The sequence below is a fragment of the Lissotriton vulgaris genome, chromosome 1_1, assembly GCF_964263255.1.
Source record: "Lissotriton vulgaris chromosome 1_1, aLisVul1.2, whole genome shotgun sequence".
NCBI classification, from domain to species: Eukaryota; Metazoa; Chordata; class Amphibia; order Caudata; family Salamandridae; genus Lissotriton; species Lissotriton vulgaris.
The window spans coordinates 1573014982-1573033031 of NC_141685.1; the positions used below are offsets into that span (position 1 = coordinate 1573014982).

At 41.8% G+C, this 18050-nt stretch overlaps 1 protein-coding gene across 1 annotated transcript in view; it reads left to right on the forward strand.

Moving 5' to 3' along the window:
- TRHDE (thyrotropin releasing hormone degrading enzyme) overlaps positions 1-18050 on the forward strand; it is a 1998244-nt gene that overhangs the window by 835462 nt on the left and 1144732 nt on the right. Inside the window, exon 4 of the mRNA XM_086918108.1 lies at positions 3539-3693. Coding sequence (XP_086774234.1) covers positions 3539-3693 — 155 coding nt within the window. The remainder of the gene's footprint in view (positions 1-3538; positions 3694-18050) is intronic.

Genomic DNA, 18050 nt, shown 5'->3' on the forward strand with positions numbered 1-18050 from the left:
AAAATATGTGTTCAGTAGAAATTCACATGAAGATAATTTGATGGGCCCAGTGTTAAAATTGAAGTAGTTAAAAAAGTTTCCACTGCATCAGGAGAAAACCCCAAATTCTCCTGGATGTGCTTCAGAATGCCTGGGACCTCTTCTCTACGCACACATTTCCCTTTAGAAGTGGATGGAAGATCCACCTCAGAAACTGACGAATCTCCAGAGGAGGAAACTGTAACAACCTTATCCCTACTAGAGCCTTTGACCTTGGGCTTAGCCTTGTCCTCCAGTACCCCGGCCTCTACAGCTTGAATTATTGCTTGGATCTCCCCCGGAGAGAGCACAGCTGTAGTTTTACCTGAACCCTTGACCTGCTCCGCTGTGCAGGAATAGGCTCATCCTTCTCAGAAGAAGATAAAAAATGCCTTTGCTTGGTTGCTTGCTTCCCCACCATCATAACAATAATGGTAAAGAAACAGGCTACCTCATTAAATAGTGAAAAATAAATCACACAAGAAACAAATCCTGATCTATGTAATATTATCACATGTCATCTGCACCAGTAACACTGGCTGCATACACAACCAATCCACAAAGCATATAATAGCAGCAAAAACTATGAAAAATTATCTCTGTGAGGCCCTTACTTTAGGGTGAACAAACCACCAGTAGAGGAGCCTCGCCTTCCCCATGACGCTGCACTTTCTTCCAGCTGGCCTCCAATCCAGAAGCACAGCTCCAGCCACTGCAAACTGGAAAAACCCATCCCCCAGCTCGCAAAACAACGCACCAGCTAGGAGCACACCACATATACCAACAGAGCGTTCAAGCTGCAAAGATAATCGGGCCAGCACCATAGTGTCCGATCAGATGAACACATCAGAAATCCTGAAAAATGCCCAATAAAAACAAGAAAACCAGCCACCACGTCTGGTAAGACAAAAAAAAACAGGAGGAGGAAGGGAGGGAGGGTATTTTTTAATTGGTGATTCTAACGAAGGGGTATGGGTGTCTGATGAGGAAGTATTGCCTCAATGCTGTAATGAAGGGAATCAAGGTACGGAATTTTGAGGTAATATACATGTGCAAATGTACCTTTGTACGCTGTCCCTTCAGGGCACTAAGGCAGCAAGAAGGAATATTCTGTGAAATGTATTTTTCAAAATTTGGTATTCTTGGTTCTGAATGAATAGGGGCCATATTACAGATAAGGTGAGCTGTCCTACTCAGTACTGCAGTTCGTGCAGTTCACACTTATTTGTGCGCACCGGACACAGACAGTAACCTTTGTTCCATTTCATAGAAGAGGCCCTGTTCCCAGTGCAGGTACAAACTCGCACCTGCTCTTGGCATAGCACATTAGTGAAATGTGGACCACCTGTGTGAAGCCTCCGGTCCCCCATTGACAGTGTTGATAAAGATCTAGCCAGCAGGTCTAGTACAACACCAAGCCAATGAGGACAGATTGTGCCATTGCACATTTAGTGCTGGCGAGATCTGTATTACAGATAGGGGCTGCTCAAGCATCTGCGGCCCCTCCTATTATAAAAGCCATGACTCGTCCCTACAAGGCCAATCGAAGCCTCCGCTCTGATGAGTTGGATCTAGCATTGGTACAAACGATCAAGAAGGCCAAAAGCGACTGCCGCCGTTTCACATATAGTGCCTCAAAACTATGGAACAGCTTGCCGCTGCTTCTGCGGAAGGAATCGAACCATTTGGCATTCCGGAAACAACTAAAGACATGGCTCTTGACTTGGACATCCGAGCCTACTCTAGTCACTGCTACAGCGCTGGGATGCTCGCGAGTAGCCATGCGCTTTACAGAAACCATTTTAATTTATTTTCATTTCAGGAATACCAGAGTGCACCAGGGGTCGGAGAGCACACTCAATACACCCCTTGGGCACTTTCTATAATACAGTGCACAAGTGTTGTCCCAAAAAGCTGATATATATATATATTGCTACAGTACATTTCTTTAGGGAGTGGCCTGATAGGTTGAAGACAAAAATATTAGCTCTCATATGATCTGTCGGTCACTTGTTTTACCCACGTGCATCACAAGGAGCATCGTTGTAGGGAAATGAAAGAGGGTACCTTTAAATACTTAATTATCAGTCTACTCTTTTCCAAGGTTATCTTGTACCTCTCCTTTAGAACCGGTTCTTACTTCCTTATGTTCAAACACCACCTTTGTGTGCTACCATCACACCGTAGTCTTGCATACAGATCACGTGATGCTGTCCTGTCTCCCCAGTCACTCTGCACCCCTCACGTCTGTAATTGTTGGGCCAGCTGCACCTGTCTACAGCACCGTAATGCCGTTTGGGTATCGTTTGATGCTCTATGTAACCTCACGTATAAATTGTTTGTTAAAGTATTACATATTTTTCTTTTTCAATGTACGTTTAGCTATCAGCCAGGGAATTAAATTATTGTTTTACTGAGTTCGCACAACACACACGGGAGTGTTTTGAACGCAACCAAATCACTAAATGCGAATACTAAAAATTGGGTTGTCCTGTCAACCAAATCAAATATACTTTATTCGGGTTTAGAGTTAAAACCATAAAAGATCCATAAAACTGTTAAAACATACAATGAGCAACAATAAAAATGAATAGAAATCCCATAAAAAAAAGCAATAAATACATCTGATACAAAAGACTGATCAGACGGAGAAAACACACAAAAAGGGGTGCCTACCAGTGATAGGGGTTTACTAGCTCTCTGTACAAATCCTGGGTTGTCCTGTCTCTTAGACACCTGTAGAATGATCTGTAGTTTGCGAGCTACTCTAGAAGGGGATTCAAGCTTGTGGAACACTAACATGCTATTTCTGTACAGTATGAGGGACATACTGCATACATTTCAATGTTAAGTATATTGCAATAAGTTTCACCTTACAGAAAACAAAAAGACAAAAATACAAAAGGTTAAAGGGTTGATAATGGTTTTCATTAATGGTTGAAAGTCAATCTGAAATACCATATGACTTGCAATTAACATTTTATAAAAATCAGCGGTCCTTCTAAGAATAATCTTTCAAGGGAGGCAATATGTATTTGGTCTGGCAACGAGGGTTGTTATTAAAGAGAGCAAACATGAAAGGACAAGCTAGCACCAGCTGCTCGCACGCAGCAACATTCTGTTTCCGGTTACACTTTTATGTCATTCTTGCAAAGGTTTTTCTTCTAAATCTTTCCTACGTGTTTTGGACGCTTTGGAATCACTGTGAACTTCACGACAGTTTCCAAAGTTTGTTGAAGCCAAATTCTAGAAATTTGTTTTGGTTTTTTATCGAGAGAGAATTAAGGAAATCCAATATAAGAAACGTTTTTCTTCATTCAAACTGTCTCAGTGTTGGGTGAAATTTGGGGAAGAAGACAAACTCTGCACCCTGTGCAAACTGTGAAGTCTGCTAATTTTGAGCAAATTTGAGAGCAACTTTTAAACTTTGCCAACTTGTGTAATATGCAATTTGTTTTTACTGGAAAAGAGATATGAAAAGCTTAATACTTTCTAAATGTTGTGTTTTTTTCCTCTTTAGATTTACTTGCTGTGCCAAAACATCCATATGCTGCTATGGAAAACTGGGGCTTGAGCGTGTTTGTGGAGCAAAGGATCCTGCTTGATCCTAGTGTTTCTTCCATTTCTTACTTGCTTGACGTCACGATGGTCATTGTGCATGAAATTTGTCACCAGGTAAGAAACCCACTGTTTCTGACTGTTGCGCTCACCTCTCTCTGGCTATCGTCCTAAAATAGTACGTGAAATTGCAACTGTATGAAAGTATGAGAAATTAGCTATTGCATATTACCTGTAAAACAACACATCTAAGGCGTCATATGCCCTGTGCAGCTAGAGTGACACAATACGGCAGTTCATTAAACAGTGTGCAGGTGCATACGTGCGTAAATCAATACCCAGTACAAACCAAAAAGCAAACCTTGGAGGAGCAGAGTTCCCCTCTGCGAGCTTAGCCCAGGCCATGATTGAATGACCACCCGCCAACACCCAAGGGGTACTGGGCAGTCAATACTCCTCAAGCCTGCTTTCCTTTCATCCAATTATAAAGGCTCTGGCTGCAGACAAAGCAGAGTGATAGCACTGGAAAATGATTTATTACAACTCTGGCAGACCCTGCCTAGCCTTCGTGTACTTGTCACATTTTCCTTTGGCTGAAATAATCTTGACATCCCCCTGTTCCAAAACACAACACATAAGGTTTTATGTTCACATTGTTTTTTATTTTCCATCTGTCACTTCTCGGGGGCGATATAATTCTCTTTTGCATGGTTTTGAAGTTGATAGAACTTGTATTTGATGAGCTTGCTGACGATATTAAAATGCATTTCGCTGTCCTTATATTAATCAGCTCAAAGTAATGCAGCTTAAATGTTACTTGTTCCTAAACCGTCAGCGTAAACACTATTTCATCAACTTGACAATTACACTAGCCCCCGGCTTGTTGCAGCGTGATGTTGGAAATTTTGCATTATGCTTGTTATACGAGTTTCCTGATATTATGCCATTAACCCACATTGTGTAAAAATGCAAAATTATAATGCAGGAACATGGGAACAGCACAAATACCCAGAATATGAACTGCTCTTGTACGTGACACTTGTGTTTTTGGTGGTAAGGTTTTTTAGTGCCAAATGAGTCCTTACATCCAAAATGGACTCCAGGATGCACGTTGTGCTAAAATAGAGTGAGGAATGCTGGATTTGCATTTCGTGCAATCACGTGTAATTTTGCATAATTTTCCCAAAATGTTGTGCAATTATGTAAAAGTAAATTACACTAATTTCACACACTTCTAACTATATAGGATTGTACTTCACGGTTCTTCATGTGCATTACAGAAGTCTAATCAAATGAATTTAGTCTCTCAATTCTTACTCTGTCACATTAGGTTATTAAACTCTGTATTATCTATGGATGAATGAAAAAGTGAAAAACTGTTGAACTGTACCATTGGCCTGAACAGACCTCTGGTCACTTGACACAAGCATTGGCAAAGGAAATAGTTTTGACATTGGTGTTTGCAAAACTTTACTGCTGGGAAAGCTGCTAGGCCCACGTCAATCCTAAAAAACAACATTGACTAAAAACAAAATATATTTTTGGATCAGTTATCATTGCAGTAGTCCCTGGCACTAAAGAGAACTGCTTTGTGTGTTAATGTACTCCTTGTGGAAGGACAGATTGCTGTAACAGTGAAACTAGCCAATGGTTGAACTCGGCTACCCACTGCCCCATGATATGTGCTTCAATAGATGTAAGAACATTATAACAGAACAATGAAGAGGGCTGGCTGGCAGAAAGGTCCTTTATATGACTATATTATATAAATAATTTTAGTAAAATCAAAAAAAGCCTTTAATAACACGCTAACTACAGACCTAAAATAGTTTTAAAAAAATGACTAATTGAAAGATCGTACAGAAATGGTGGTCAATGACCACCCACCACAAATGACTATCAGCCTGGTACTAGTTTTGCACAAATGTTAGAAGGTGTGGAACGTATAACTTTCTTTTGGTGATTTGTTTCTTCCCAATGCCTCTTAAGCACCTGGGGTCAGATTTACAAGCCCCTTGCGCCTCATTTACGCTGCTGTTGCGTCACTTTTGTGATGCAGTGTCGGCGCAAATCCTGCGCCATGGTCCGAGGTACTTACAACGTGACGCATCTGGGAGATGCGTCACGTTGTAAAGCCCTGCGCCAGAAGGAGACGTTCCTGGGTAGGGGGGGGGCGTTCCGGCACAGGAACGCCTCCTAAAAGTGGCTGAGTGAAATCTACAAGATTTCACTCAGCCACTTTTAGGCCCTTGCTGTGTCAAAACCCTGCGCCTGCCTAAAGCAGGCGTAAGGATTGACGCAGTATTAACTAGATAGGGCCCCCCAGAGCATTGCTGGAGCTGCGTCGTGCTTGCGACGCAACTCCAGCAATGCGCCACTTTTATGGCACAGATGCGGCGCACCCATGATGTCGGAGCTGTGGTGCACAATAACTGGCGTATCCCTGCTGATATGCAGGGTTGCGCCAGTTATTGTAAATATGCCCCACAGTTTTTTCCACTGTCTAACCACTTGCAATTAATAAAACTCTCTCAAATTCAGTCCTCACACCCACTCACATACCCATGCAGCCACTCATACACTCACACCAATTCCCAAAACCGCACAGCCAGTCACAAGCGTACTGACACACTTACCACATACTCACTTCCACACCTACTTACCCAACAATTCACACTCCCAGGATACAGGGATGTTATAAATAGGAAATAGCATTAGACACCCATAGAAATCTACTGCAAAAACCATAAGTTGCAGGGGCATTATAATTAGGAAATAGCATTAAGAAACCATAGAAATTAACTGAGAAAACCAAAGGTTACAGGGACATTATAGTTAGGTTCAGATTTTACACACACAAAACCACAAATGTGACAGATATCCCATCTGCCCCTTTACAAGAGCCATAGGATATAATGGACTTGTAATATGGTGGACAGGATATTTGTCACGTTTGTGATGGAGTAATCTGGTCTGCAAACTTTAAATCAGGCCCTTGGGGTTCTCATTATTGAGTGCTTAGTTGTACATGTATCTGTGGGACCTGGCAAAACATCTTAACACCAACCTTCTTAGATATTGAAGGGTTTTTTCTTCAGTGACATTCAGAACAGTAGCTATAGCAAAGGATTTAGGCATATCTGCAATTCAGTGTTGTATTATATGAATCATCTAGAATTTCCTAAATGTTTAGGTCACAAATCTGTTGAATTAAGCTTGTTTATTTTAGCTCCTGCATTGCAACGCTATGATCTTTTCTGGGTTTTTTAATCTTCATAGGATTTATTGTTCATTGCTTTATAACTGAATAGTTTTGAGGCATGACATCTCAAATAACAGCTTGAATAAACAAAGTGTTGTAATAACAGAGAATACAGGCTTGACTAGTAGTGCTAAAATGACAGTGCTGCACCCCAAATTAAAAATTGTGAATTGGAGTATGGGGAACAGGAGTTATATAGTGATGATCTAGTGTTTGTTCAGAGATTGCACAAAATGGATCAGAGAGGTTCAAATGCAGAGAGGGAAAGCTTTGGACTGATGTTTCTATGTAGAGTGATACACACCAGAAATAAAGTCCTAGCTACACCACAAACTGAGGAGGACCTGTGGTTCAAGGAAACAAAGTATTAAAGTTTTGCACCGGAGGCAATAAGGAGGAGGTGAAGCCTACATGTGTTTAGGAAGTTCCTTGCTTGTGAATAAGAGCAAACTTTCTTCTAAAGGTGAAGAAACAAGTTACCTATAAAAGAAACATAATTCATTTTCTGATATCGCATGAAGGCGGAGTTCCAGCATAATAGGGGAATTTGAGAAAGATGCTTAATGAGGGATGATAGAGAGTGGGCATAAAATAAGTAACTCTGTTTGCCTCTGTGTACAATATGCCGACAATTGCTTGATACTTTTCTATATCAAGCAGAAACTGTCTATTTAATGTACATTAAATGACTCTATGGTCTAATATGCGTGAATAAAAAGAGTTTTTATGACAGTAATACATACCTGTGGACATGCTTAAAGTGATCTAATTGTTATGCTCTGGTTTCTAAATAAGCTGCAGCTTCCCTTAAATGTGTTGAGGTGGACTCGCAGTGAGACCTGAGCATTTCGACTGACTCTGCCTTTCATTTTATGCTTCGATTTAGCATCTAGGGTCTGATGCATCAAAGGGTTTTTCCCTATTCTATGTCTGTGTCTTTGGAGCATGCGTTTGTACATAAGGCATTTTAAATATTTGGCAACATTATTTATTGAGGCTCAAATATGAGATTGCTTCCATGTCTAATGCCTGGAAACACCAGGTATCCCATATGCTATATTCATCAACAAATACTTGAGCGATGTCTAAAGTCAACAAACCCTACTTCCTAGTGACCTGAAACTAGCCTGGGCCAAGATGCATTTTAAATGACAATAAATTCAAATTCCCTACAACTAACATGGAGGGGGCACAGGTGGGGGGTGAATTCTGGTAATGTCAGCCATGAATCAAGCACGCAAAAAGTGTGAGGAAGAATGCCTGCAATAAATTTAACCACTGCCAATCGCTCTTGGCAGAATTTCAACCCATTGTTCTTTTGCCCCTAGGCCACCTCAGTTTGGACCCAGCCATATGCAAATAAGTTGTGATCCTGCTAAATTGGGAACAGTCCAAAACCAAACTGCCAGGCCAGGTCCTTCTTGACTGGGGCTCTTCAGTTGGGTGTAGCCTGTCTCCGCTGGCACAGTGAGCCTGGGACCCATGGTTGGACATACCCTAGGCACACAGGACATTACATCAAACACACAAAAGATGGTGGGAAGAATGCTAGCAATAAGTCTAATCTCTGGTGATCGCTCTGGGTAGCATTCTACCCATTGTTCTTTTGCTCACCATGTCACCTCAGTTATGATCCAGTCATATGCAAATCAGTCTTGAGTCTTCCTCCAATGGGAATAGTCCAACATGAGCTGCCAGGCTAAGTCCTCCTGAAAGCTGCACACAACCAACCCAAGACTGGTTTTGTCCTGATTTCACCATGTAAACCATAACTCACACCCAGAAGTATCTAGACAGAGGAAAATGTGTTTTTTTATTTTCCTTTAAATTTAGCACTGAATGTCTGAGGCTTGGGCCACAAGTTAAGCTAGCGTACCCAAAAGCTCTGAATAATTGGTAGCAAAATAAATTTTTCTTTTGCAAATGCCATTTCAGGACACTGGGCTCAAATAAATTGAGACTAGACCAAAGAGCAAAGGAAAAGCACCATGATGGCTCACATGAGGGTTCAATAAAAAAAAGTAAGGCCATGCTGCCATTGGGTTTAAGACCCCTGTCTATGGTTTGTAAACCTCTCAGGGAGACTCTATAGTTCCCAAACTATTTTCCTGGGTCTTCTGATTCTAATCAAGGGCTTCTGGACCATTGTTGTTGGTTCCAGTATCTGGCCTACCGGAAGTCTCGTCAGCTACAGTTTCCAGCTTTGCCCCACAGGAAATTTCTGGCATCAAAAGTAGACTAAGTCAAAACGTAGAAATCTTCACCACAACTTCGTCCAGTGGCTCTCCAACAACCACTCCTCGGACACCACCTGCAGTCTTGCCCCACTGAACTTTACCTTCTCAGAAGATTCTTTTTAAAAAAAAATCTTCTAAGTCCAAAGTTAAGCGCTGACTGGGCCCAATCCACTTAATGTATCCGACTTGCACTGCGTCACAGTCTGCCACATTTTTTGACTTTCACCCTGTCTAGATGTTCCATGGTTGGCACATTGTTCTACTAGGTGCTAGATTTTATCTTAAAATGTGTCAAATCATTTAATAAAATGTAGTCCCTTTTTCTAAATTGGTGTGGGATTTTTCTTGTGTTATATTTTCACTTTATTGCTGTTTGTGTGCTGCATAACTACTTTACACAGTGCCTCTAAGTTAGGCCTGACTGCTTTTGTGCCAAGCTACCAGAGGGTTAAGCACAGGTTAATTTAGTGACTTTTGTGGTTCATATTGACAGGGATTTTGACTGGGATTTTGGCTGTTTGGGTCATACCCCAGTGAACCAGTACCCCAATTTCTCTGACGTGCCTAACTATGTTGAAATACTATGCAGAACCAGCATCAGGATGTCTAATGTGTTGATGCTTGGTTTAACACCACTGTTTTTCCAGCATGGGAAAATGGAAAATCAAAATTGTGATGAACATCCAAAAGGAAAAGACTGACCAAATCCAGACCAAATTTAAGCAAATTGTATAGATTATCAAAGTTGAATAACTCCTAGAGGAGGTCTCAAAAGAAATCTTACCTTCAAAGCTAGATCTGTTCAGAATCCCTCCACTTACTTCTCTTAAAAATTAGACTGAGCCGTAACAATTCATAGGCCAAGTGCACATTTGAAGACCAAAGCATTCGGGGCTCCTTGCCTAAGTGAAAGTCAAATAGCTATTGTCCTGACATAGTGGGAAATAGTCCATATTAGCACAAGTCAATAGTGAAATGAAACACCCGGTGGATGTTAAACAGCTTGAGCTCTTACTTTCCCATAGACACTGTGTCAGACGTACAAGGTTATGTATGAGACCACGATCAGGACTACTCCAGCTCCCCAAGGAGTAGACTCCTAGCCAAAAATGTTGTGTCACAATCCCTTGCTGAAATTCTTCCAGCCTGCTAGTAGTGGTGTTCCCTACCGATAAAATATGTTTTGAGGACAGTCACATCAAAATTAGAGACCGAAGCAGGAATCCTGCTGACGGGTCTCCTCCACACTTTCTCTTGGTCCTGAGAATTCCCACCGAAATTAATGCTTCAGTCAAAACTCAGGAAAGGTTCACAGCAACAGCTGTGTTGCCTCAGAGTACTTAACAGGAACAGAAATTCCATAAGCAGTTTTTTCTTACTGGTTAACAACTGGACTGACAAAGTAAAAAAACCTGGAAGAAGTGTTGGGGAACATTTTTAATACATGGATAGCAGAAAGGGTTGAAATACAAGGGGCAGTAGCAGGGTAAAAAAGTATTAACTGTGTCAAAGGCTACTGGCACAAATCTTAATCTGGATTAAAATGCAGGTTGTGTGAGGATCATGGATGTAATTAATATGTACTACAAATCACATTAGGACCAACAAGCCTCTTGTGGGTTAAATCGTGCACTGTTCATACAACACTATAGATTGTTACAAGGAGAATCAATAAAGCAGCACCCTGTAACACCCCAAAATTCCTTATAACTTTGTATCCCTCATGAAAGGTTTTATGCAGAAAAGGCTGTCACTTAAACCAGTTCTGCAGCGTCTTTCTGATTGTGGTACAAAAACTTCCTTGGGGCTGCAGTCTCATTGATTAATTACGACATTCATTGAATCATCGAGGTCAGGTATTGTTATTCCGTGGTCTGCAATGATATCCAATAGACCTTGGGAGTGGGATACCCAATTGGGCAACATGACTATATCAAGGTTCAATTAAGTGATAAACACTTTCGTGAGGAGCTATCTAGCGAGCTATTGTGGAAATCATAGCACCAAAGATAGGTAGATCATCTGCGTCACAAATAGAGCCTACAGCAACTGTTTACAGTCTCACTGGCCAAACCGTAGTTCCAGACGGGATAGAATCGAACACAAATGGCAGTTCAAATCTGCTGACTCCTCCATAGTCGAGCATTAACAGAGACACTAATGTTGTCTCCCTACGGGATACTAATAATAAGGACTCCCCATGGGTTATAATTCTTTAACATAATGTGCTCTCAAGTTGTACTGTAACAAATAGCAAGGTGGTGCAGAGTCAACATGGAACTGCAGGACATGGGATTTTCGAGGGAACAACCATGCACCAATGTCTCTTTGGGCACACAAAGTCGATCTAGACAGTGCCTGGACAGTTTCCAACCTAGGGAAGATGAAACTATCACTACAAAACTCCTTTTCTATCCAGAATAAAAATCTAGAAGGCACAGCATTTTAAACAAAGGCAACATTTTGAAAATCCAAACAGGCCCCCATTACCTTGCAGCACTTGATTCGTTAGACATCAATTGCATTGATTATTCCCCCCAGGGGCTCTCAGTGCATCTACTCTTGTTGCCTTTGTCTCTAGCCCCCTAGCGCAGACAGTCCCCAAACTGAAAGACAAACTCAGTGATTGTAGAATTAAGGACTCAACATTTTGCGAATTCGCATTTCCCCTGGTGTTGATTGCCAAGCCCAGTGAAGCATCCCACCATTGAAGTAGCTCCTAGCCTACTACATAACGAGGCAAGTGGTTACCCCAAGCATGAGGAGTTGTCCTGCTCTCCAGGCAGTCTGCATATTCAAATCCTATGCCACAAGACCAATGGAGAACCCATATTCTGTCCTACCTAACCCAATATATGCCCAATTACCGGCCATAAAGAGTGTATTGTGTGTTGTTAGCTATGATAAAACACAACAGTAGGTTTGGCTTTCCATTGCTATGGTTTCTGACACCTGAGACTGAATAGAGGGCCCAGTTGAGCTATCACAATTACCCTGCATTACAATGGGACCAGTAGCCTCACTGCACATCTGTTCCTTGAATGTGGCAGATCTTTGACAGAAATTTGCCAAAGAAGATTTTTACCCACTTCTATGTTAATTCCATATGATTTTTCTTCAAGAATCCTGGTTAATAGCATCAACTCTTCTAACCAGCTTCATAGAAAGTTTCACACCTGCTAGTAACACAACCTAGAAACTATGGCCCAAGAGTGCGCTAACCATGTATGTCAGCACTGTGGTTCCATTGTATGCAAGTCCTAGACACAAGTGAACACTGGCTACAGCCTGTCTAAATTGTAGGGTGGACTTAGAACCACAAGTTTCCACTTATTATATTAAATGTCTATGTTAAACCAAGCTATGGGTAGATGAAAACATCATTAGATAAAATGCATGGTATTGTGTTGGGTTCAAAAATGCATTACATAGATTCTCGATTGTTAGTAGCTGGGGTCTTAATTCAAATCTTGTTCAAATGGAAACCAATGATGAGCACATTAACATGCAAGATTATATCCCCACCCAAGTACACACAGCAGAGACGCAGAGAGATAAACGATCACTGCATTACTAGCAGCTGGTCTGAGAGTTCTTAATGCGCGCTTTTGCAGGGACCGTCCCTCTTCGTGGACACACATATCAGAAAAATCCAACTGTATTACTGATTATACATCAGCCAGTCTTGCTCTGTTTAATCAGATAAACAACTTCTCTATTGATCATCGACCTGAGAGTGACCATCATTGATAGATTATAAAGCTTGCCCCACATCAAAATACTAATGTTTTGTACACAGACACACACTCAAAGAATCTAAAGAGACTCAGGTGGGGGGGTTCTAGCTAGTACCTGAAATGTTTCAAAATGTGCATAACTTCAGAAGTAATTACATCATGACAATAGTAATCTCATCACCATTTGGAATGATTTTACAAACAAGATCATCTCAGCAAACCTAAAAAAATTAATATACAGACCATCATCTGGGCAGAAAGTCTTGTTCATCATGGTTCACACTTATGCTAAGGAACGTACAGTAAATCTCTCTAAACAACTTCGGTGCTAACTTGGTACCTCAAGATCAAAATCAAAAAGCTAGACAGATTTGGCACCAGTATGAAAAGGTTATCTTGACAGTCAAAACATTCACCAAGATTGTTTCTGGGCCAAAATGCTTTGTGCAAGCAAAAACAGGCATGGGTGTTAAATTTGCAAACTCTTTGCACTTTACCTAGCACCAGTATCCCCCACACTTTGTTTGTAACTAATCAATCAAGGTTGCTACTCCTGTAACATTGTTCCAATCTAACCTGGAAGCAAACAGCCTGGCACAGAAGACTGTGCAAAGTGATTATAAGGAGTTAATCATCCGGCAAAGCTGTTCCATAGATCAGTTGCTGAAAGCAATAAGGAAAGCTAAAGCAGACGATGTTGCTGGGCGAATGCTTTACCTCAGGCCCTCTTCAAAGCCAATGCAGATTTCTGGTCAGCCATGCTATGCTCCATGTATGACCCGGTTGTGAACCAGGGGATAGTTTCAGACTCTTGGAAGGGGTAAATTATGCACCCTACAAGGGAAAAGACAAGAGCAACTCTGGTAATGATCGTCTTATCTCTTTTCTGGACAATGAGGCAAAATATTTTGCTAGCCTATTGCTTCAAGACTTTCAAAAGGGGCAATTGATATCGACTCGGTTCCAAGGAACTAGACAGATTTCCATATAAAATCTGGGATGTTATCAAATCTCATGGCATTAGCCATGTGCGTGGAAAAATCTGTTGTGGCTAAAACCACATCAAACACATGCTTTGTTGATTTTAATGCCAAATTCAAAAGTGTGCCAAGAAATATCTTGAGGCAGAAACTTGACGATGGTGATATTCTGATCAAAATCCACTTAGGGGTATACTGATGTTGTACTCCGATATGTGGCTACAGGTTAAGCCTGGTATCAAACATAAGCTATCGAGGAGAGTATACACACCTCCAGGCTTCAACTAGGGTTGCGTCTTGGCACATCTCCTTTTTTGCAGATCTTTCGAGAAAGTTGGACCGAGTAAATGCACAACTGCCAAAAATGGGTAGTAAATTGATTTTCAACCTCCTATATGCAGACGATCTCCTCTTGATGAGTAAGACAAGGATATATCTACAAAGGTTTCTAAATGAACTATACTCCTTCAATACTTAGAATAGGATGCTTATAAACCTAACAATAACCAAAGTGAGTACAATTGTTTAAAGGAAATAAATAAACCTAGTGCATCAATGAGAAACCCCTTGCCAATGAAGCAGCTACAGATATCTTGGTGTTATTGTTGACATAAGGGGCACTTTTAATCAGGCAAAGCTCCAGCTGAAAGCCAAAGTATGGTATTACATTTTGCGTTTTGGCCTCCTCTCAAAGAAAAAATTCTTAATGCCAAATTGGTAGCCACTATAACTTATGGATGTGAAAGAAAGAGGGAATGATTCTGGTCGCTGTCACAGGCTTATAACCAACACATATCAATACACCTTTTGCTTACCAAATACATCTATTAACAGATAGTATGCCTGGAGTTTTGTCTTACCAAATAAAGCTTGGCTATATAAGGAGCATTCCTTAAAGACTGCCATTGATTTAAAACTGCCTCATATGGAACCCTGTCTAATCTGATCTGCCACAAACTAAATTCCTCTTTGGGTGTTTCATCATATAGAAAATACATGATCTCCTTCCTCCACACACTACAAGTGTTTGGCTTCTTTGCTCTTTCTAGTGCATGGCATGAATTCAAAAATATTATAAATGGTCAAAGACACTTGATCTCCTTTCTGGATGAAAAGAGGGTTCTAGCCAAGTGTGTAAACTCCTGGTGAATTATCAATAATTATCTTTTCTTAGCACCCCAACTGTTAGACCTGTCAGACTTAGGGTGGTCTTCCCTCAAACATGTTGCCTCTCCTCCTCCATTGTGCATAACTTACTTTTGTTGGCCTTAGGACTATGTGCACTATACTACAACCAACCAGTGCTAAAGTGTTTGTGCTCGCCTCCCTAAATCATGGTTAAATTGGCTTATACCCAATTGGCATATTTAAATTACCTTTAAGTCCCTTGTAGTGCGGTATAACATATACCCTGGGGCTGTAAAGTAAATGCTGCCAGTGGGCCTGCAGCACTTGTTGGGGCATCCACAGATGGAACACCATAAAGCATGCCACAGACCAGCCACTGCAGCCTGAATTCCATTCTTAAATGGCATGTAGATTTGGCATTAACCACCCCCCATTGCCAAGCCTTAATCTCTCCTTTTATTGCATATAAGTCACCCCTAAAGTAGACCCTTGGTAGGCCATATGGCAGGGTGCTGTGTCATTGAAAGGTGGGACGAGGAGTTTAAAATTTTACATGTCCTGGTAGTGAGAAACTCCTAAAGTAATTTTTCACTACTGTGGTGCCTACCCCTCCCATGGAATAACATAGAGGATTCCTTATTACATTTAATATGTTGTAATTTCCTATGGGGAGGAGGTAGTTATATCATGTTTGGTGTCTTTGCAATTGTATTGAAAAACCCTGTTTACTGGTAAAGTCAGGTTTTTATTACAATTTAGAAAACACCACTTTTAGAAAGTTGGATTTTTTTCTGCCCTTTTGTGCCTGTCTCCTGTATAGAGTTACATGACTGGGTGTAACTGACACTTAGACTTTGTGAATTACTCCCAGATAGACACACAATGGAGTGATAAGGTGCGCCTCAATGGGCCATCTGCAGGCAGAATGGAGACCTGAACTGAGCACAGCTCCACTTGCAACTGAATAGGCAATGCTCTGCCTTCACACAATGGACCTATCACCTCTACATTATCACTGCAGTAGGCTTGGAGCCATGGCAGGTTAGCCAGTAAATTCCATGCACTTCAAAGCCACTGTCTAGAAGCTTCTCCCATCTTCCTGAAAGAGGGCACATGGAACATCAGACACCAACACTTCAGTACACTTCTGGACTTGTGGATACTGTGCCAGGAAGATGAAATGCTGTGCTGCTAAAAGGACTGCAACTCTGCTGGATTTCTAGCCTGTTGTTGCCTTGCTGAGTTCCTGCCCTCTTGCCTGGAGAAGAATGACTGGACTTGCAATATGAACCCAGGACCACCTGAATGACTCGAAATGGCAAGCTTGCTGGGCTCCTAATCTGAACCTCAGGGTCACAAAAGGTTTTCTTTAACTTGGACCCATCCCTGCACCGGCTTGAAAATGTCCTGACCCTCCAAGTTGTGTTCAGCCAGTCCTGGACCATTGGAAGGGTTGTCGAAGGTGACCAGATAGCCACAATACTAAAGTTGGGACTTAGATATTTTTTGGTTAGGAGATTGGGCCAAACCTGCTTGCCTATTCACGTGAGATGCATCACCGGTTAGATTCGCATTCTGATTCTCCTTCTGCATTCTTATCCACAGCAGCAAATCTATTCAGCAGTCCTTCACCAAGCGTTTATCCGGACTTATGTAACTATCTTCAACTACAGCCTTCTGCCTCGTCCCGCTGGAGATTTTTGACTCTCATTTCAGAGACCAAGTCAGAACGTAGAAATCTTGACTGACACTTCGACCCAAGATAACAGCGCTCCCTCCGGTGACACCTAGTGCAGCCTTTCCCTCTGAACTTTACCTTCTCAGTAAATTTTTCTAAAGATGTTTTCATAGTCCAAAGGTAAGCGCTGACTGGGCCCAATCTACTTCGTGTGTCCAAGCTACACTACATCGTAGTCAGCCATATTTTTATGTTTGACCCTGTCTCACACAAAGGCGCTTATCTTTTAGGTGCTAGTTTTTACTGAAAACTTAGAAAATTCATAACTCTGTTGTTTCTACTGATTGGATTTTTGTTATTTTGGTGGAAAATAATTTAGTAAAATGTACTCTATTTTTCTAAATGGGTGTGGGATTTTTCTTGTGTTGTGTTATCACTTTATTACTGTTTGCGTACTACGTAAATATTTTACACACTGCCTCTAAGTTAAGCCTGACTGTTTTTGTGCCAAGCTACCCATTGCTAAGCATAGGGTAATTTCGGGACATTTCATTGGTAACCCCGCAAGGGATTATGGCTGTTACTTGACCACAGCTCACACCCCAGTCAATCAACAGCCCAGTTTTTCACACCAACCATACTTCTCTGTATGTATTTCGCAGTTTATAAAGAGCACAGTCCTGCTACACAGTTTTAGGGCTTTGCTGACATTGGATATGCTACCCTCTTGGCTTAAAACATCAGAAAATCCAGTATGTTGACTGTGTGGCAGGGTAGAAGAAACGCTGATACATATATTATGCGTTTGCCCAAATCCTTTATTCAACCCAGATATTTCCATAGGAAGCCCTTAATAGGTATGCAGACATTGAGTGCATGAACCCAGCTAACCTCAGACTGCCAGCCTTATTACAAGTAGGGCAGTACTCAGGAATGCCGAACTTACAGTGGCGGGCTGGCCACCACCACACTGTGGGTCTGCCGACAGTATTCCGAGTGTGGTGGTTGGACGGCCACAAGACCACAGCTCCATCAGGATCAAGGATCCAGCTCCACTGGCGGTCTGCAACAGGCCTTAATATGCCTATGGTGCCACTGCCGGCACAGCTGAGTATATTATGGGTTGTCTGTCCACTGCTAAGTTCATGGCGGTGAGCCTGCCATGAAAAGGGTAGTGGAGAGGCAACTAAAGAGGCCCTGACAGGGCCCTCTGCTGGATCTGTTCCTTGGGGTGCACGCGGAGGACCATATTATGCCCCCTTGAATTGCTCCCCCCCATTCCTGCACAGTGTGGAATACATGCCACATCATGTGGGAACGTGCTGCAGGGGCTGTCACGTCAGCGGTCTGCTTAAGGCTCTCCAATAAGCTTTATACAGCCACCACCGCAGCACCCCCCACCAGGCCTGGAATCAACTCAATATGATCAGCCCGTGCCACATGGGCTAGGTG